This window comes from Leptonychotes weddellii, chromosome 7 (genome assembly GCF_054177405.1).
Source record: "Leptonychotes weddellii isolate Sample4059 chromosome 7, ASM5417740v2, whole genome shotgun sequence".
NCBI classification, from domain to species: domain Eukaryota; kingdom Metazoa; phylum Chordata; class Mammalia; order Carnivora; family Phocidae; genus Leptonychotes; species Leptonychotes weddellii.
Genome location: NC_138375.1, coordinates 131,178,091 through 131,200,418, shown reverse-complemented (window position 1 = coordinate 131,200,418; position 22,328 = coordinate 131,178,091). Strand labels below are relative to the sequence as shown.

Here is a 22,328-nt window from a genome sequence, read left to right as displayed (position 1 = left end):
AATTTTTTTCAGAACTTATTCATCTTATTTTTCTTTTTTAGCTTCTTTTTAAAAAAATTTAAATTCAATTAATTAACATATAATGTTTTATTAGTTTCAGAGGTAGAGTTTGGTGATTCATCAGTCGTATATAATACCCAGTGCTTATTATATTCTGTGCCCTCCTTACTGCCCATCACCCAGTTGCTCCATCCTCCCACTTCTCCCCTCTAGTAACCCTCAGTTTGTTTCCTATGATTAAGAGTCTCTTATGGTTTGTCTGCCTCTCTGATTATCTTGTTTTATTTTTTCCTCTCTTCCCCTATGATCCTCTGTTTTGTTTCTTAAATTCCACATGAGTGAGATCATATAATTGTCTTTTTCTGATTGACTTATTTTGCTTAGCATAATATCCTTCAGTTCCATCCATGTCGATGCAAATGGAAAGATTTCATTCTCTTTGATGGCTGAGTAATATTCCATTGCATATATGAACTGCATCTTCTTTATCCATTCATCTGTTGAAGGACATCACAGCTCTTTCCACAGTTTGGCTGTCATGGACATTGCTGCTCTGACCATTGGGGTGCAGGTGCCCCTTTGGATCACTCTATTTGTATCTTTGGGGTAAATAGTTAATAGTGCAATTTCTGGCCACCCTCTGATAAATTATGTACTTACTGTATTCCTGACTTTAGTAAGCTCCTTGTCTCTTTTGTTCAGGGACAGAGCCCAGATATAGTAGATGTTCAGTGAATATTTGTTGAGAGACTGAATAAATAAGAAAAAACTCTTACAAATTAAAGAGATGATAGAAAAAAATTCAGAAGGGTGTCAAGATAAAGTTGAGAAAATTGGCTCACAAAGCAGGAAAAAAGGACAAGAGATGGAAAATTGTGGAAAAAAGATAAGACAATTTATTTCCTATATATCCTTTACCAGGAAGGTTTAGAGAATGTGCTCCACAAAAATGAAGAAGTAAAATAAAACAGGAAAACATAGCGACCAAGCACAGGAGGTAGTGAAAGAAATGCTCAGTGTGCCGGTGAGGAGCAGTGTTACTGTGATAGCTGCCCGCTAGCCACTAGGCTGAGTCTCCTAGGAGAGCTCCTGAGCAGGAGCGGGGGTGGGGGTGGTGGCGGAAGAGGAGGGAAGGAGGGGAGATCACCTGATGTTCCTGACCGTAGTAAAAAGGCTTTAGGGGCACCTGGGTGGCTCAGTCGTTAAGCGGCTGCCTTCAGCTCAGGTCATAATCCCAGGGTCCTGGGATCGAGCCCCTCATCAGGCTCCCTGCTCTGAGGGAAGCCTGCTTCTCCCTCTCCCACTCCCCTGCTTGTGTTCCCTCTCTCACTGGCTCTCTCTGTCAAATAAATAAAAGCTTTAAAAAAAAAAGGCTTTAGGAATCTTGTTAGAGACTTTGGGAAGAATTAGTGGTAAGTACACAGAAAACTAAGCAAATAAAAATTAGACATTAATTACTTGAGGAAAACCCAAAAGAAGAACAGAAGAAAGGAGGTGTAATCATAGTTTGCTGTTGGGCTTTGGCTCAGTGGTAAGTAATGTTTGTGTAGTGATAGTAAAGGCCGAATGAAGATGTAATGAAAATTGTAAGGACCTATGTGGGTGGAAAGTGGACGGGAGCGGAGGTGGGGACCTAAGTTTTCATGAGCGATTCACAGATAATGATGAAGTTGTTAAATCAGTAAATAGCGGAAGGTGCATGTTGCTTGGAAATATGGCCGCAAATACCAAAAGAAATGGCTAAAAGAATTGAAAAAGGTCCTAGACAACGTGTCTGTGTACAAAGAGGGTTTTTTGTTGTAAATTCTACAAAATCATTTGTTTATTAACACTACATATATGTATTACTTTTATTTATTTATTTATTTAAAGATTTTTATTTATTTGACAGAGAGAGACACAGCGAGAGAGGGAACACAAGCGGGGGGTAGTGGGAGAGGGAGAAGCAGGCTTCCCGCCGAGCAGGGAGCCCGATGTGGGGTTCGATCCCAGGACCCTGGGATCATGACCTGAGCTGAAGGCAGATGCTTAACTGACTGAACCACCCAGGTACCCCTGTATTACTTTGATTTTAAAGAAAAGAATCAGACAGTGCTTTGAAAATCCTATGAAGCAAATCCTTCATTTAGGTAATTAAAGGTTTTAGCTAAAGTTAGGTTAGATAGTTAGATAGATTATGTAGATTTTAGATTAGCTATCTAAAGAAAAGAAAAAGATAATTTTAAAGGAAAAGATATCTAAAGAAACATGTTTTATAATACATTGATAGCATTTGTTTTCAACCTATAAGAAAAAAGAAAAAAATGAATCTGAGGTTAAAATGTATTAAAGTATCTTTTATAGAAGAACATAAAAATGTTTTATTTGAGTTGGGTTTTTGTATTTTATTCTATAGATATAGTCTCAGATGAAGTGAATGTTTGAAGTATGAGATTAGTCTTGTCATTTTAATTTCATTAAATGATAATGAAGGTTAGAGTCACAAAGTTCTTAGCAGACCCAAATACTAATTATGGTATGGCAGGTTTTGTTGTCATTTCAATAATCTCACCCAGAACTTGCCGTCTTTTTAGTGCTAATGCTTTGAATGTTCCAGACATTCTTAGGGTGCTGGAAATAGCTCAGTAGACACTGCAGATTACCAACTAGTGGTTATCTGGATAGTATTCTAATTATCCTACCTAACTGGGCTTTCTTTTTATTCTACAGATCATGACGTTATCAATTACAAATTTCAAATATTTAAAATTAAATTTATGATGTTTGCCAGATTACTGATAATTGATATATAAGGTTAGAGCTTTATTTTTCTTTAAAGATTTTTTTATTTATTTGAGAGAGAGCAGAGGGAGCAGAACATGAGTTGTGGGGGGCAGAAGGGGAAGGAGAAGCAGGCGTCCTGCTGAGCAAGGAGCCCATTGTGGGGCTTGATCCCAGGACCATGGGATCATGACCTGAGCCTCGAAGGCAGACACTTAACCAACTGCGCCACCCAGGTACCCCTAAAGTTAGAGCTTTAAACAAAGGACATAATACCCTCTTCATTTACCTGTTAAGAAGTAAGAAAGCAAAAAAATTGGAGTGTTTTAAAATGAATCTTAAAATTTAAAATAACACAGTTATAATTTTAATATTTTCCCTACTAAAAGCAGGCTTAGTTACTTTTCTGCTAAGCTCTTTAGGAGAAATTGGGCTGAATTGAACTTCCTAGAAATCTTATTGATGGTTACTAGGGATGGCAGAAGGTTATATTTTTACATATGGGATGAAGAAGCAAGCTATTATTTCAGTAATTTATGCTGATTTTGGGCTTTTAGAAAATAGCAAATCAATCTGCTTTTAACCAACTGAGCCATCCAGGCGTCCCAAATCAATCTGCTTTTAGTATGGAGTAACCAAATAGCAGTCATGTTAAGTTGGTACCTGCAGAATTGTTTTGTTTTGTTTTAAATGTGGACTTTGCTTCAGAGTTTTGTTTATAAGAGTGAATAATTAGAAACAATCTATTAAGAAACTACAAATGAGGGCACCTGGGTGGCTCAGTTCGTTAAGCGACTGCCTTCGGCTCAGGTCATGATCCTGGAGTCCCGGGATCGAGTCCTGCATCAGGCTCCCTGCTCAGCAGGGAGTCTGCTTCTCCCTCTGACCCTCCCCCCTCTCATGCTCTCTCTATCTCATTCTCTCTGTCAAATAAATAAAATCTTTAAAAAAAAAAAAAAAGAAAATACAAATGAAGCATGTAATGTAATGAGCACTGGATATTATAGAAGACTGATGAATCATAGACCTGTACCCCTGAAACCAGTAATATGCTATATGTTAATTAATTGAATTTAAATGAAAAGAAAAAAAAATACAAATGATGATCAAAGGTTTGTGTGTTTTAAGTTTTATTGAGGTAAGGTTCACAACCATGTAATTCACCCATTTAAGTGTACAATTCAGTGGCTTTTAGTATGTCTGCCATGTTACGTAGTTTTTTAAAAAGATTTTATTTATTTATATATTTATTTATTTAGAGGGCAAGCAGGGGGAGGGACAGAAGGAGAGGGAGAGAGAGAGAATCTTGAACAGACTCTGCACTGAGTGCAGAGCCTGACACAGGGATTGATCTCAACGACCTTGAGATCGTGACCTGAGCCAAAACCAAGAGTGGGAGGCTTAACCGACTGAGCCACCCAGGTGCCCCATGTTATGCAGTTATTATGACAATCAATTTTGAGAACATTTTCATCACCACCCCCCAGAAAATCCTGTAATCATTAGCAAGCACTCCTCCTCTTCCCCAACTCTTCCAGCCCTAGGCAACTAGTCTACTTTCTGTTTCTATAGATTTGTCTATTCCATACACTTAATCTAAGTGCAATGATACAGTACATGGTCTTTTTGTGATTGGCTTCTGTCACTTTGTATAATGTTTTCAAGGTTCATCCATTCATGTTGTAACATCCTTTTTCTGACTGAGTAATACTCTATTCTATGGGTAGATCACAGTTTGTTTAATATTCTTCAATTGATGAACATTTGGGTGGTTTCTACTTTCTGGCAGTTATGAATAATACTGGTATGAACATTTGTGTACACCAGTTTATGTGGACATATATTTTCATTTCTCTTGTTTATATACCCAAGAGTGGAGTTGCTGGGGCATCAGGTAATATTGTGTTTAACATTTTGAGGAACTGCCACATTGTTTTTCAAAGTGGCTTTACCATTTTATGTTCTCACTAACAATATATTGACGATGGTTACAATTTCTCCACACCCTCTTTAACACTTACTATGCTCTCTCTTTTGATTATAGTCATCCTAATGGGTATGAAGTTGTATCTCATTGTGGTTTTGATTTTCATTTCTCTGATGAGTAATGATATTGAACATGTTTTCAATGTGTTTATTGGCCATTTGTATATTTTCTTTAGAGAAATATCTTCAGATTGTGTTTTCAAGAAGTACTTATTGACAGATTTTACTTTGGATAATGTAATGTAAGCCAAAACATGAATTGTAGCTAGAACATTAAGTATCACTTACCTCCTTAGGGTATATTCAAAATTTGAAGAAGGACATCCTGGGAATCATTGGCCTTAAAGGAGTACTCTTTTAGATGAAAATTGAGTTGGTCATTTTTTTTTCTTTTTTTTAAGTGCTTCACTGGAATTTGGAAATCTAGATGAAAGTTCTCTGGTTCACACAAATGGAAGTGACCTCAGTGCAGAAGACAGAGAGCTCCTGAAAGCTTATCATCACAGTTTTGATGATGAAAAAGTAGACTTGGATTTGATCATGCACCTTCTATACAATATCTGCCATGGTTGTGATGCTGGTAAATAAGTACTGTCTAAAATAACTGGAACACCAGTGTATACTTTGATTTCAAAATTAATATTTTGCACGTACAGATTTCTACAGAATTCCAGTGGCAATATTGCATAAATAATCTCTTAAGTGTCATAAGTATTACAGTTTATCAGTATTTGAAAACTCGTGATATAGCTCATTATAGCTGGGCCTGTTGATTGGTTCTAGTTTGTAAAACCAGAGATTTAATATTTAAAAAAAAATCCTTTTTCTCCAAGGTGCAATATTAATTTTCCTACCTGGATATGATGAAATTGTTGGACTGAGGGATCGCATCCTGTTTGATGACAAGCGGTTTGCTGAAAACACACATAGGTAAAAGCTAAAGCTTTATATTTGTTGCTTTAAGTAACAGATAGGTACCAGAGTGTATTTTTCCTTTCCACTGTCAACAGATACCAAGTCTTTATGCTTCATTCAAATATGCAAACATCTGATCAAAAGAAAGTATTAAAAAACCCACCTGCCGGTGTTCGAAAAATAGTAAGCTTCATAAAATTTTCTTTTGTCCATTTCATTAGTCATTGGTCCTGTGTTCCTATTAACCATAAGGTAACATCCCCTTGCAGATCCTTTCCACCAATATTGCTGAAACCAGCATCACAGTCAACGATGTTGTCTTTGTTATTGATTCTGGTAAGGTGAAAGAGGTATGTATGGATAAGTTGTATTTTGTTTAAATGAAGAAGGTTAAGTTACTTTCCAATAAATGCTTTTATAATTCACTTTAATGGGAAGATTTCTGGTTCTGCATGAATTTAACATAGTAATCGTTGATTTCTCTAAAGTAAATATTTTACCTTAAGCAGTTCAGAATGTAGGATCTAGTTATTGTAACAGATTATACAAAAAAACTAGCTCCTGCTGATTAAATACTAGGAAGAAAGTAAAGAGTTGGCTAGTTACACTGAAAATTTGTCACAGTGTGAGAATTGGATTACATATTTTGTATGCTTTCCTTCTTTCCTTCTGCATGTGGACATGCACCATGTCCCTCTTGTTCAGTGTTAATCTCTAGGGCTCCACATGTATAGTAGGTATTCAAAAGATATTTCATTCAAGAGAACCATCCTGAGACAGTGTGAGCTGGAGTCAGAACCGGAGTTCAGCAAACGCCAGTTAGCAGCCTCATGGGCCCAGTGCCTGCTTTTATAAAAATAAATTTCACCGGAACACTGTCCTGTTCACTCTTTTACCTATTGTCTGGTTGCTTTCACACTGCAACTGGCATAGTTGCAACAGGGACGTTCCACAAAGGCTAGAATATTTACTCCAAGCCTGATATAAAGAAAAGACAGCATTTATTTTCTTTTAGCATTGGAATGCTCAGCAGTTCTCAATACCCTTCACTTTGGCGGATCCTTTCACTGAAAGAATGGAAAGTGATAGAGGTGGTTGCTTTTCAAGGAAAGATACTATCTCTGTTGTGGAAAGCAAATGATGTCTGTTCTGGTGGATAGAAATGATCGTGTTTTAATGTGGGAAACATTTGTTAATTGCTTCATAATGTTTTCAGTGCAATTTTTAGGAATATCTTATAGAAAATAAAATTTTATAAAATGTAGACATTTCAGTGTAGTTGTATACTATAAAGAAGGGATACATTTTATTTTTTGTAAGAGGATAATGATGAATATATACCTTTTATAAGAGGATAATGATAGGATTATCACTAAAAGTCTGGGTGAGTCAGTGAAAATTCAGATTTTATTGCCCTGAAATTATGTAAAGCTGGTGAAGTGGATTTTGAATATTTTAGAAATTAATTTCTCTGGGTGCCATTTATCAGGTAAACCCCAGTTTAGAACATGATGGTAGTGTCAGAAGTTATTTTACATACAAAACTGATAAATGTGACATTTTATTAAAAACTACGTAAGTATCATCTTTTCTAAAAATCCCATAATTAAACTATTATGAGAACACATTTGTATTTGCTCTATATAACTGTTTTATGAAAGGGAAAGTGTAAGTCACTGAATGATTAAGTATATATTCTAGGAATGCCTTCTTTTAAAATCATTCTCTACAGTAAATTTTGGCTTTAGATTGTTTAGGGAATATAAGGATAATAATGGTTCTTTTTTACTTTCTCTTTTGTAACATCCTGGATAGGCTAACTGCCTTAGTAGCTCAGTAGGGGGTAAAATGGAAAGGATTAAAAATTCTTCACTTTGGGGATAAGATTGGTTCAGCGATTATTGTTATTCTCATTCCTCCAGATCAGTTCCCTGGCACATATTTTAGAAACTATCTTTCCCTGATCACTCCTATTCCTCGTGGTGATAGAAATCTGATAGGAAATGACCTCAAGAGAGTAGATAGTTTTTCCTCAGTCGTGATGTCTATGAGTACTGCCTCCTATTATCCAACTGTAGCAGAGAGAAACAAATAAGTAAGCAAGGCATGGAATGAGGAAGTTCTTACAGCTCTTCTGAGTTTATTTTTCATTCTTTTTCCTTAGAATGTTTGTAACCAGAGATCTGGATTTTTTTTTTTTTTAATCTGTGCCCCATCCTAATTATCTAATCAAGAAGGGCCTTGAATTAAACTTGGCATGTTAAAATATATTCATAATATTTCTTGCTATTTTTTTCTAAGCACCTTTTATAAAAGTTTTAATATGAAGATAACTTAAATATTACAGAAATCCTTTGATGCACTGAATTTTGTTACAATGTTAAAAATGGTGTGGATTTCCAAAGCTAGTGCCATACAACGAAAAGGCAGGTAATGTATATTTAATATACATTTATTCACTCAGTTGCCTGTAAAATGGAAACATTTTGATATGTAGTACATATTTAATGTATATTCCGCTTTCTATATAAAATGTTAAAATTTTCATGTTAGTCTTAATTCTTATATTGTTTTTGCAAAGCAAGCCATTTTAATACTTTCTTTAAAAGTTGAATTCAGGTTATGTTAAAAATTTTTGACTAGTATAATCTGTCCTCAGAAGATGTAAGAAAGTTAAAAAACAAAATTAAAAGGAAAATATTTTAAACATTTGCAATACAGGATAAAGGGCTAATTTCTGTATTATGCAAAAAACTCTTTAAAATCAGTGCATAAAGACCAACACATTAAGCTCACATACACCACCTCATATATGCCAGAATAAGTGCAAATTAATGAGGAAATTTTTTTGCTTATCACCAGAATGGCATTGATGAAAATGTTTAACAGTACTTACAGCAGAGTTGGCAAAAGCGTGGGCCAGTAAGCTTTCATAGTTTACTGATGAGTGTAAATTGCTGTGACTTCTTCAGAGGACAGTTTGAAACTGTTTATCCAAATCTGCCCTTTGCTGGTGGATTCCATTTCACATCATTTATCCTGAGTGTACCTGAGCATGTGTGCAGACATGTATTGAAGAATGTTTTCCGCAGCACTGTTTGTAATAGTGAAAACTCTGGAAGTACTGTAGTTAAATAAATTATGCTATAGCCATACAGTGGTATACTAGATAACTGTTACAGGGAAAGATGTGGATATATGTATTGTTATGGAATGAGTTCTCAGAATATATTATTAATTGAAAAAAGTAAGGTGTAGAACATGCATCTATAGTATTTGTGCTAAGTATATATATATATATGTTAGTGCTAAATAAATATATATAATGCTAAATATATACATAGTGCTAAATATATATATGTTTTTTATATATATATGCTTGTATGTATATATTTAGGGTAGAAATGCATTGTCAGATTTGAGAGAAACATTAAAAAACAATTGTTGACTCTGAGAAGGAGGATTTGTGGGGCTCTTTGAAGGAAGGAGATTTAATTTTCATTTTACTTTTTTGTAGTTTGGTTATTTATTTTAGAATGTGCTTGCATTACCTTTTCTTTTTTAAAAAAGGGAAGATGAAAAAGTAGCCTATTTTTCAGTAATTATTTGACTAATTTTTCTTGCATTTTAACTAACAGGAAAACATCAGGTATTGACTCTAAAGCAGTGCCTCATATGCTGAAGATGGATGCATTATTTCTGTACTTTATAATGTCATAGAACATTCTTGAGGGCTTGTTGCTGTTACCGTGCCTGTTGTTTTCTTATGACAGGGTGTGGCTTGATGCACTAGCTAGATTTATAGGCAGTTAATCGTATATTATCTAGGAGGAAAATCAGAAATTGTAGGAATTTTCCTTGTCATCTTTTTCAACATTTTTTTTTTTTAAAGATTTTATTTATTTATTTGCGAGAGAGAGAATGAGAGACAGAGCACGAGAGGGAGGAGGGTCAGAGGGAGAAGCAGACTTCCCGCCGAGCAGGGAGCCCGATGCGGGACTCGATCCCGGGACTCCAGGATCATGACCTGAGCCGAAGGCAGTTGCTTAACTGACTGAGCCACCCAGGCGCCCCTCAACATATTTTTTGACAGCCATCACTGTGCAAGTGTTAGGGATGCGATGATGAATAAACTGTAGTCTGATGAGTAAAGTTTGAGGTGGGGGGAATGGTGCAGTCCATCTTGGAATCCAGTAAAGTAAGCAATTTTAATGCCATGTGATTTGTGCTATGACTGGATAATGCTTTTAGAGGAGTTAAGGTAGAATCTGAGATAAATATGAATAAAGAGCTGTTGTGGAAAGGCTTTTCTAGCAGAGGCAAGGCATACACAAAGGCCTACAGGCAAGAGTGAGCAACACAGTTGTTTGGATGGAGTTTAGTTTAGAGAATAGTGAAAAATGAGCAGAAAGAGGTAAGTTGTGGACATGTCCTAAAGGATCATTTGAGTTTCCGCTTTTTCTTCTTTTTAAAATATTTTATTTATTTATTTGATAGAGACACAGCAAGAGAGGGAACACGAGCAGGGGGAGTGGGAGAGGGAGAAGCAGGCTTCCCGCGGAGCAGGGAGCCTGATGCGGGGCTCGATTCCAGGACCCTGAGACCATGACCTGAGCCGAAGGCAGACGCTTAACGACTGAGCCACCCAGGCGCCCCTCTCTCTTTTTCTTCTTAATGAACTAAAGGATGGCATGATTTTAGTATTGTTTCAGCTCTTTGAAGAATGAATTGGTAGAGACAAAACTGATGGCAGGAGGACCCGGTAGGAGGCTCTTTCATTAATACTTGGATTTACAGTAAGGGAGAGATGACAATAGTCTGGATTGTGATAGCGGCGGTAGAAGATATTAAGGAGAGCAGTATTGGTGATCGTATGTCCAGGGGTAAGGAATAGTGTGGAATCAAGGATGTCATACAGGTGTCTCTCTTAGAAACTTTTGTGGATGGTGGTGCCATTGTCAGGGAAAATGAGAACAGTGGTTATGTTGCTGAGAAGAATTAGCTTTTGGTTGTGTTGAGTTTGGGTTGGCTGGAAAATCCAAGTGGAGCTAAGAGGCTTCTGAAGTATAGGTGTAGGGTTAGGATGAAGTGATCTCAGTGGATGGAAATTGAAGTTAGGAGGATAATTACGATCCCCTTGGGAGAGAGGATGGAATAGGAGAGCAGAGGGCTGAGGTCCAACCTCACAGGAACATCAACATTTAAGGACTGGCGAAGGATGGAAATGTCTCAGAGGAGGCTGGATAGGAGGGAAAGTGGATGGGTTGATGGTGAGGACAGTACTGATGAAGGAAGCAGTGGTCTAGCGTCTCATTTTGTAACTTGTATCACAGTGTGTTGTAGCTTTGCGAGGGTAAGGTATTTCTGGATCTCCATCACTTAGCATATTCAGCCTGGCCATTCTTTAGCTGATACAGTGACTCTGGGGGAAATGACGAGAGGCAGCTTTTCTTCAAGATATTTTTCTCCTACCTCCCAGAAAATGATACAAGTCTCTCTGGTGACAGGAAATGCCACTCCCTTGGAGTTGTGTGATGCTTACTTTGCACAGCTCTGAGCAGTGGGCCTGAGCACGGTGCTTGTGTCAGTTGAGTAAAGCTGACGCAATGTAAATCCCCATGTATTTTTTCATTATTTTTACTCACTTTCATACATATGTCACTTACAAATTTGTTTTTGTCGTTACCCTAGTAGGTGTGTCAGGTAGGTGTCATTCATGAGTTTTTATGAATGAGTCCCAGATGAATGAAGTGCCTTCTGGAAAGATTCAGAGGGGAGAAACATCACAGGAGGGAATCACACTCAGATGTCCTGACACCGGTCCATTGCTCTGTCTCCTAAAGTGCACTGCTTTTAGAGTTGCCTTGGTCTAGTCTTTATTCCTTGTCTGAATCTTAATTTTTTATTTCACTTTTAAGGGCAGGGAGATGCAGACCTGGAATTTGTTTCCGGCTGTTCAGTAGACTCCGATTCCAGAATATGTTGGAATTTCAGACTCCAGAACTTTTGAGAATGCCATTACAGGTAGAAATTTACTAAACTCTAAAAGGCTGTTTTTATGAGTGAGGGAGGAGAGGGACCATTTCAACTTAATACCAGTAGGACTTTTAAATGATCAATTCCTTTTTTAAAAGATTTTATTTATTTATTTGGCAGAGAGATAGAGAGCACAAGTAGGCAGAGCAGCAGACAGAGGGAGAGGGAGAAGCAGGCTCCCCGCTGAGCAGTGAGCCCGACGTGGGGCTCGATCCCAGGACCCTGGGATCATGACCCGAGCTGAAGGCAGCTGCTTAACTGACTGAGCCACCCAGGCACCCCTAAATGATCAATTCCTAAAACAAAATTATAAAATGTATATGATGGGAGGTGGTTATGTATCTAATTTTTTTTTCTAGACAAGAAAATTTGATCCATAAACCTCTAAAATTTTAAAGAATTACTTGAGTGCATTTAAATTATGGTACAGTTTATAGATATATATATATTTTTTTAATGCAACATTTTAGAAATCTGACAACCACATAGTGTTCATCTTTCACATTCTCATTGAGGATTAGAAAAGAAATTATTTAAGGTCCAGAAGATAATACCGAAATCTCAGTTTAAGATGTTGAGATTAATCTTGGTAGTTTGGAACTGAGTCCACTGAGATTTCCTGGCCTTTATTAATTGTTTTGCTTTAGGTTTTCTGACTTCATGGAATAGCCAGACATTGTAGTTTCGAGGGAAAACTACTGGAAATACATTAACTTGATTCTCTGGTGTGCTGAGCCAGATGCTAGCTTCCAAACTTTTAAAGATTTTATTTCTTCATTTGAGAGAGAGGGCATGAGCAGGGGGAGGGGCAAAGGGAGAGGGAGAAGCAGACTCCCCACTGAGCAGGGAGCCCAATGTGAGGCTGGATCCCAGGACCCCAGGATCATGACCTGAGCCGAAGGCAGATGTTGAACCGACTGAGCCACCCAGGCTCCCCTCTCATGATTTCTTTGAAAGTCAAAATCAACATAAATTTCAACATTTCAAAATTATTTGCTGTTCTTATTTATAGGAACTTTGTTTACATACTAAGCTGTTAGCCCCAGTGAATTGTCCTATTGCTGATTTCCTAATGAAAGCTCCAGAACCACCACCAGCTCTAATTGTAAGAAATGCTGTACAAATGCTTAAGGTAGGTGTCTTCATAGTTTTATTTTACCCATTTTACTTGAAATTTAAACACAGTGAGGATACATCTTAACTAATTTTGTATTTAAAAATAATATCTTAAATAATCTTGTACTTTGAATAATACTCTCATGGCAATTATAGTAAAACAGTAGATATAGTTCTTTTTTATATAAAGCAAAATATGTGTGTTTTTTTTTTTTAAGATTTATTTGACAGAGGGAGACAGCGAGAGAGGGAACACAAGCAGGGGAAGTGGGAGAGGGAGAAGCAGGCTTCCTGCTGAGCAGAGAGCCCGACGTGGGGCTTGATCCCAGGGCCCTGGGACCATGACCTGAGCCGAAGGCAGACGCTTAACGACTGAGCCACTTAGGCGCCCTGCAAAATATGTTTTTTATAAGATGTGGCAAGAGAAAATTTACATTTTCATTTCTTGATGATTTTTAGGTATGTGATTTGATTAAACATAGTTTTTTGGTCGTGTCAAGTTCTGTTTTGTGTTCTTTTATTTAGACAATAGATGCAATGGATGCATGGGAGGATCTCACTGAGCTGGGCTATCACTTGGCTGACCTGCCCGTGGAGCCACATCTTGGTAAAATGGTCCTGTGCGCTGTCGTCTTAAAGTGTCTGGACCCCATCCTCACAATTGCCTGCACGCTAGCCTCTCGAGACCCCTTTGTCCTGCCGGCCCAGGCCTCTCAAAGACGGGCGGCCATGCTTTGTAGGAAACGCTTCACTGCAGGAACTTGCAGTGACCACATGGCCCTTCTCAGAGCGTTCCAGGTACCGATTATTCTTGCCATTTTGTTTCTGAACTTGTTGCTGCTTTTAAACATGTGTCTGGGGCAAGTGTCACAATTAAAAAAGAGATATGATCCCATGAATTTTGTCTCATTATAAAGTCACATTTTATTACCAGCTTAGAAAAATACCTTCCTACTGTTAATATGTTGGAATGATCACTGTTTGTCTCTCCTTTTTTTTCTTCCATTTTCTCAGTTTTCTCTGTGTAGGAATATGTGTATACATATATTGATGTTTATTTACTTGTGTTCATTTTCTGATACCCAAGTTCGTTATCTTTTAATCATATCTTGGGCAGGGAGTGCTCTAAAATTTCAGTTAAGAAGCAATGTATATTATTCAAAGTATGTAGAACAAACCTTGGAAGAAAATTATCTTGAATTTAGTATCTATTTATTGATTTTTTTATTTTTTATTTTTAAAATTATTTTATTATTTTTTTAAAGATTTTATTTATTTATTTGACAGAGAGAGACACAGCGAGAGAGGGAACACAAGCAGGGGGAGTGGGAGAGGGAGAAGCAGGCTTTCCACCGAGCAGGGAGCCCGATGTGGGGCTTGATCCCAGGACCCTGAGATCATGACCTGAGCCGAAGACAGACGCTTAATGACTGAGCCACCCAAGGCGCCCCTATTTATTTATTTTTTTAGAGTACATCTTTTTCTTGTGTGCTCAAGACACTGTGCTAAGAACTTAATTTTATAAAGTAAAATCCAAATATCACTTAAGACTTTTCAAGATAACAGTAGTGAGAAATTGAGGAATGTGATAAATGGGAAAGAAAAGATAAGGAAAATGGGATTCTGAGGGAACGAAATGATATGTAATGTAGAATTTCAGATAATGTGGAGAAGATGTTATTTCCTGAAAAGGTAGACATTTATCCTTAAATTCTCTCGAATGTAGGCTGTGACTGTACATTTTTTAAAAATTTCATTTTGTTTATACAGAAACTACTCTTTTCCAGGCATACAGGATTTTTCCAATATATATAGTTTTTAAAAAAATAATGGCAAGCTGTTTGGTGAGCATTACTGAACAGTAGATAATGCAGTGCTGTTGAGTTTATTAGATACCATATGTTATAGTAGACTAGTTGAGTGGATAATAGGGGGAGATTTGGTGTAGAATTCCAATGTATTCTTTGCTTTTTTCCCAGCTCCTACAAAAGCAGAGAGGATAAATTACTGCCTTGGCCTTTTGGTTATATTCCAAAGCAAGAGAAGTCATTTTCAAAGAGGAGCTTTCTTATACTGCATATAGATGATTTCTAGAAATCACACTTCCCATTCTCAGATAAATTAAGAGGTTGATATAGAGGCTATTTTTGGAGGACTGGAGTGGTAGAATCCTTACATATAAATGGTGTTGTGATGGCTTAGTTAAAAACCTCTGACACTTCAGTGGAAGAAAATTAGCAGACACATCTGAAGAGATAGCTGTTTTTACATAGCTGGTCATTTAGACTAATGGATACGTAGTTCTCACTGGGATTTTATAAACTCAATGGCTTTCATAGCATTTGATTGTAAATTAATGATAAGTTTTATTTGATCATAAAGTCTTAGATTTTATTTATTTATTTTTAAAAGATTTTTATTTATTTATTTGACAGAGACACAGTGAGAGAGGGAACACAAGCGGGGCGGGGAGTGGGAGAGGGAGAAGCAGGCCTCCCGCCGAGCAGGGACCCCGATGCGGGACTCAATCCCAGGACCCTGGGACCATGACCCGAGCCGAAGGCAGACACCCAACGACTGAGCCACCCAGGCGCCCTTTAGATTTTATTTTTTAATATTTAATTTTAAAATTTATATTTTTTAAAAATTGAGATGTCATTGACATATTAGTTTCAGGTGTAAAATATAATGATACTATAATTGTATATATTGGGAAATGATCTCCACAGTAAGTCTAGTTAACATCCATCACTGCACATAGTTACAGATTTTTTTCTGTTGTGATGAGAACTTTTAAGATTTACTCTCTGGTGTGTTAACTAGACTTATTGTGGTGATCATTTCACAATATGTAGAAATACTGAATCACTATTTTGTATACCTGAAATGAATATGACGTTGAATGTCAGTGATATCTCAATTAAAAAAAAAGTTTACAAAAAAATATCTACTCTCAGGGCACCTGGGGTGGTGCAGTCGGTTGAGCATCCAACTCTTGGTTTCTGCTCAGGTTGTGGTCTCAGGGTCGTGAGATCGAGCCCCGCATTGGGTTCAGTGCTCGGCACGGAGTCTGCTTGAGACTCTCTCTCCCTCTCCCCTTCCCTCTGCATGCGCTCTCTTTCTCTAAAATAAATAAATAAATCATTAAAAAAAATCTACACTTTTAGCGACTTTCAAATACACAGTACGGTGTTATTAACTGTGGTCACCATGCTGTAAGTTGCCTCCCCAGGACTTTCTTATTTTATAACTTTAAGCTTATATCTTTTGACTCTCTTCACCCATTTCACCCCCTTCTCCTCCCCTGCCTCTGGCAACTACCAATCTGTTCTCTGTATCTTTGAGTTTTGTTTTTTTTAATGAAGGCCTAGATTTTATCAAATAATTAGAAGGAGAATTGACCTTGAGTAGCTAATGTAGTGGTTTTCAGTTACTTTGCTCCTAACTAAGGAGTTCAGTAAGTGGATATATCTTGTTATATAATTATATTTTCGTAGGCATGGCAGAAAGCACGAAGTGATGGATGGGAGCGAGCCTTTTGTGAGAAGAATTTTCTTTCACAAGCTACCATGGAAATAATCATTGGCATGAGAACTCAGTTGCTTGGTCAACTTAGAGCATCAGGTAAAATTTTCCCTAAAGAACTTATTTAGTCCACTGAGAGTACCTTATCTATACTTCATAGTATTTTTAGTGTTAACTGATGCCATCTTACATTATTTTAATCACATTTTCACATTGTTGTATATCTTGTATATATGAACTGCTTTGTAGACTCCTATGTGAGCTCAGCTTTTGTTGGTTAAAAAAATGATATTGTAGAAACTGTAGATGAGAAATATATGAATACTGTAGGCAGTGAGCAATTTATAGTATATTTATATTATATTTATATTTATAGTATATTTGTTGGCAAAAAGCAGTTTAGATATTGTAGTTCTGTTTTATCACTCTTAATAAACACTTGCTTAGCTCTATAATAGATTTAAATATATAAGTAGGTTGATACAAATGTGGTCTTCTTATTTTTGGAACATAAAACAGCTAGTAATCTCTTTAAGGCACTTAATTTTTTTTTTTTTTTTTAAAGATTTTATTTATTTATTTGACAGAGAGAGACACAGCGAGAGAGGGAACACAAGCAGGGGAAGTGGGAGAGGGAGAAGCAGGCTTCCCGCAGAGCAGGGAGCCCGATGCGGGGCTCGATCCCAGGACCCTGGGATCATGACCTGAGCCGAAGGCAGACGCCTAATGACTGAGCCACCCAGGCGCCCCGGCACTTAATTTTTTTTTAAGAGAATGGCAGTATTGTTATGTCATTTTAGAATTATTTCTTTAAATTTCCTTTTGAGTAGCATAGTACATTGAGAATGTAGTCGAGGAAGAGTGCTAGAGCCTCGATACATGGATGAGCTAAAGTGCCAAAGTAATATGAGGAGTGAACCAAAAGGTTTTAGAGTGGTCTCAAATATTAGGAAATATGAAGGGCTTTGGAAATTCAAGCAAGAATATATGTATTGTCTTCATTCTAGAATTCATGTCTGTCATAACCAAAATGTTATACCAGTCAGAAGAATGGTTTAGATTTTCAGCTATGATTTTAGTACATTTCTTTTTTTTTAAAAATTTTAGTACCTTTCTGATAGCATCTTATGAAGAACTTTATATAGCAAGGATGTGTATTTTTTAAAAGTCCCTAAGTCCCCAATAAATCTTCTGTTTACTTTAGCCTGAGCAAACCTAAACTTCTTAGAACATTGATTCCGTATTTTAAACTTTACAGAGGAGATTTTATTAATTATTGTGGAATTTGAATATCCTTAAACTTATGTGGGTTATTACAATTTTTGTAAAAAACGCACACGTTTAAAAGTATATTTTGCACAATAGAAAAAGTCGGTGTGGTTTTTTTCCTTCTTCTAGGTTTTGTTAGAGCACGAGGTGGTGGTGACATTCGAGATGTTAACACAAATTCCGAGAACTGGGCTGTCGTTAAAGCTGCATTGGTGGCAGGCATGTATCCTAATTTAGTCCATGTGGACAGAGAGAATGTAGTATTGACAGGGCCAAAGGAGAAAAAAGTTCGGTTTCATCCCACTTCAGTTCTCAGTCAGCCTCAATATAAAAAGGTAAAACATTTTTAATGCTCTTAGGCCTTGAGGTGAAACTAATCTAATTTACATAGTTGAAGAGCAACAAAAAGATGCTCCAAATACCAACCTGCTTTAAGAAATTAATTGGTTATATATGTATAATTCATCATTGGAACAAAATTTTGATGAAATGTTAGAGTTGGAAGAGGTAATGTGTTAGGTAATGAGGACTTGCGTTCCAGCTGCATGAGCAGTGACTTGCTTTAATGTTTGCTTGACTACTAATATCCATCATCTGTTGCATTGAGGGACTTTTTACAGTTTAAAAGTAGGTGGTAAATACAGTTAACAAGTTTTTGATTTATTTTTCTGATAGATTCCTCCAGCCAATGGTCAGGCTGCAGCGATTCAGGCACTCCCCACAGATTGGCTTATTTATGATGAGATGACCAGAGCCCACAGAATAGCTAATATTAGATGTTGTTCGGTAGTGACCCCCGTCACTGTGTTGGTGTTCTGTGGACCGGCGAGGCTGGCAAGTAACGCTCTTCAGGAACCTTCCTCATTTCGAGGTAAATGTATCATAAGGAAATAAAAATCGATTTGAAATGAAATTTTTTTTTTTACTAGACCAAATAAAATATGAAATTCCAAAAGTTTATGTAGGAGTAGCTCCCTTTTGCTATATTAAGACTAATTAGAAAATACTAAAGTATACCTCAGTTCTTAAAATTGATTTCTAAGGTAACTTGTTATTGATTTGTGCATTTTTGGTTAATCTTGGTGATAGGAAGTTTACTTTTCTCTCCCACTTGAAATTACATAATAGTTTAACATAAAGGCAATTGTTTAAGGGAAATAATAATAGTAACCCATGACCCCATTTCCCTTATGCACTTTTTAATAATATTTTAAGACTATTACGTGATATTTTTAAAGTTATATATATTTTAAGTTATTTTACATTCTGCTATTTTCATTGTGCAGAATACAAATTTTCAAAAATACTTTATATTAATGGCTGCAAAATATTCTGTCACTTAAAAGTGGCATAATGCATTTAAAATGCTCCTTTACACTTGCTTGTTTTCAATTTTTTGCTATTCAGTGATTCAGCAAATATTTATTGGTCAACTCCTATATGTCAAGGGTGCTAGGCATTGAAGATGTAACAGAAAATAGGATAGACAAGGTGTTTTGGTCCTTAGGAGTTCACATGGCAGTGGGGGGTAGACAGAAAAAAAGTAAATAATCTGCATGCTACTAAGAAGGAAATAAAGAGGACTGCCGTATGGGTGACCTACTTTAGAAAGAGACCCTGGAACAAATATCTCTGAGGAGGTGTGATTTGAGTATAAAACGTAAAGTTTGAGAAGCCACCAGCCATGTGAAGATACACAAATAAATTCGCGGTAGGAGAAGATGGCACAAAGGGCCACAATTCTCCACTAGGAAATGTTCTAGGAACTGACAGAAAGGTTATGGGATTGGGAGCATAATGATCAAGGGGAGAGTAGGGTAAGATGAGGTTGAAAGAAAGGCATGAACTTTTAAGCCATGGTAAATGCAAGGGAAGACACTGAAGGATTTTAAGTAAGGGAGTAATATGATGTTATTTAAGTTCAAAACGATCATTGTGGCTGTGAGGATGGATTGTTGCAGGAGGAAGAATGGAAGGGAGGAGGCAGGTAGGAGGCTTTTGCAGTGTGTGGTCTTAATGACAGATAATGATGGCTCAGAACTACAGTGGTGGCAGCTAATAGGAAGAGAAGGAGATTCAAAATTATTTTGGAGGTACTAGTAACTCCTGGATTGTATGGGTGGTGAGTGAAAGGGAGGAGTCAGTAACTTTCAGGATTTTGGCTGTGGTAGCTTGCTGAATAATTTTTTAAAATTCTTTTTTCTTCTTGATGTTCAGCTTGGGTGATTTCTGCCACCCTGTCTTCTAGATCACTGATCTGTCCTACTCATCTAATCTGATGTTGATTCCCTTTAGTTTATATTTCATTTCAGTTATTATATTTCTCAGCTTTCCCCTCATGTACTGTTTTAGAAAGCTTACATGATTGTATATTACATTTGGCATCTTTATTTTTTTAAGTATTTATTTATTTAAATAATCTCTACATTCAGCATGGGGCCCGAACTCACGAACCTGAGATCAAGACCTGAGATGAGATCAAGAGTCAGCCACTTAACTGACTGAGCCACCCAGATGCTACATCTCCTTTTCTTCTTTTAAATTGAAACCTGTGAATTTACATGAGCATTTCTTGATTTATAGTGTTTTCATTCCCTTCTTTATGTTCTCAGTTTTCTTCTTCATCCAGTTATTATTTAAAGATTGTGTTTTGATTTTTAAGTTCTTGTCTTTTTTTTTTTTTTTAAGATTTTATTTATTTATGGGGCGCCAGTGTGGCTCGGTTGTTAAGCGTCTGCCTTCGGCTCAGGTCATGATCCCAGAGTCCTGGGATCGAGCCCCGCATTGGGCTTCCTGCTCCGCGGGAAGCCTGCTTCTCCCTCTCCCACTCCCCCTGCTTGTGTTCCCTCTCTTGCTGTGTCTCTCTCTGTCATATAAATAAATAAAAAAAATCTTAAAAAAAAAGATTTTATTTATTTGAGAGAGAGAGAAAGAGAACACAAGTGGGGGGTGAGGAAGGGCAGAGGAAGAGGGAGAAGCACACTGCCCGCTGAGCAGGGAGCCTGATGCGGGACTTGATCTCAGGACACTGAGATCATAACCTGAGCTGAAGGCAGACGCTTAACCGACTGAGCCACCCAGGCACCCCATTCTTGTCTTTTTTTTATTTTGTTGCGTTTTGATTAGAGATTGTAGTCTTTAAAATGCCTTTTCCCCCCTTTTTATAAATATTGAGACTCAATTTGTGAACTGTTGGATTTGGAGAGCTCCCCATCCAAACCGTTAGTATATCAGGCGGATTTGTGTAAATACAGAGTGTCTGTGTATACTGACTTCTTTTGCTATAAGATGGTAAAAGTGAAATTTTTTCCTTTCAATATGTGTTTGAACAGCGGATGGTATTCCTAATGACAGTAGTGACAGTGAAATGGAAGATAGAACTACTGCTAATTTGGCAGCTTTGAAGCTTGATGAGTGGCTTAATTTCAAACTAGAGCCTGAGGTACGTTGCTTTTCAGTAGTGTGATAAGTTTCTTTCATTCAGTGAGTATAAATTGACATACAGTATGTTGGAAATTACACCTTTACTAATGAGCCCTTAGTATTAGAGAATATAGTTTGTGTTTCAGTTTTCACAGGGCCCTTATGCATTCTCTGACATATTGGGGTTTATTTAATAGAGGATTTGAAAAGCCTTGATGTGGCTCGTATTTAAGCACAGTGATATTTGAGTATTTCTGTGTATGTAAGAAAATACCAAGTGTTGGGTGGTACGGAAGAACTCCCTTTATTTCATATAACTCTGTTTCTGAGAAAAAGATACGAGTTCATTCTGTTTTCTCTTTTTGTGTATCTCTGAATTGGGAAAGATGAATGTCTTTTTTCAAATTAAAAATGTTCTTGACAAAGCCTTTCCTTCATTCCATCTCCACCTTTATTTATTTATTTCAAGGTATTCACACCTACTATATTGTTATTGTCCCCCTTTAACTTTCTGCATAATTTACTCCTTTTAGAACAGGAATAAAAGGGGCAGTACATTATTTTCTAACCTTATGCCATCAAATCAGTTAATACAGATGCTCAACACATTTAATTATACAAGATCAATTTGTTTTGAGTTATAAAATTGATGTTGATATGTAATTAATGAAAAAAATAAGATGAAAAAGATAACTATAAGAATACCCAGATATATACCGTATTCCCATTTATATGGATCTGATCCATAAAACATCAACACATTCACTTAGAAACTAATTTAATCCAAGGATCAAGGCTATATATTCAAAGTATTTTAAGGATGCCAGGATACTACAAGAGCTGGAGAAAAGAGTTTGGGAACAGTATATGCTTGCTAAACAAGAACTATGTTTATTTAGCTAGTGAATACCTAGAGTAATAAATTTTTACCTCACGATAGCAGTCAGACTTGCAAACATGCAGAAATAGGAATTAAGGGTTTTTTTAAGAGTTATTTATTTGAGACAGAGCATGTGCATCAGCGGGAGAAGGGACAGAGGGAGAGGGAGAGAGAGAATCTCAGGCAGACTCCCCACTGAGTGTGGAGCCCGATGGGGAGCTTGATCTCATGACCCTGAGATCACAATCTGAGCTGAAATCGAGACTCAGATGCTTAACTGACTGAGCCACCCAGGCACCCCAGGAATTAAGGGTTTTTTTTTTTTTTTTTTTTTAAAGATTTTATTTATTTGAGAGAGAGAGAGAGAGCACAAGAGGGGGGAGTGGGAGAGGGAGAAGCAGACTCCCTGCCGAGCAGG

At 37.0% G+C, this 22,328-nt stretch overlaps 1 protein-coding gene across 6 annotated transcripts in view; it reads left to right on the top strand.

Moving 5' to 3' along the window:
- The window catches only part of YTHDC2 (YTH N6-methyladenosine RNA binding protein C2), an 85,685-nt gene that overhangs the window by 32,566 nt on the left and 30,791 nt on the right, over positions 1–22,328 (top strand). For all 6 annotated transcript variants that reach the window (XR_014147286.1, XM_081827246.1, XM_006735077.3 and 3 more), the window contains 12 exons: positions 5,148–5,326; positions 5,580–5,676; positions 5,757–5,844; positions 5,931–6,011; positions 8,009–8,091; positions 11,580–11,685; positions 12,710–12,829; positions 13,339–13,611; positions 16,311–16,437; positions 17,737–17,942; positions 18,283–18,478; positions 20,940–21,049. Coding sequence is in view for 5 of the 6 variants with exons in the window: in XM_081827246.1 (XP_081683372.1) it covers positions 5,148–5,326; positions 5,580–5,676; positions 5,757–5,844; positions 5,931–6,011; positions 8,009–8,091; positions 11,580–11,685; positions 12,710–12,829; positions 13,339–13,611; positions 16,311–16,437; positions 17,737–17,942; positions 18,283–18,478; positions 20,940–21,049 (1,666 nt within the window). In the remaining variant the exon portion in view is untranslated. The remainder of the gene's footprint in view (positions 1–5,147; positions 5,327–5,579; positions 5,677–5,756; positions 5,845–5,930; positions 6,012–8,008; positions 8,092–11,579; positions 11,686–12,709; positions 12,830–13,338; positions 13,612–16,310; positions 16,438–17,736; positions 17,943–18,282; positions 18,479–20,939; positions 21,050–22,328) is intronic.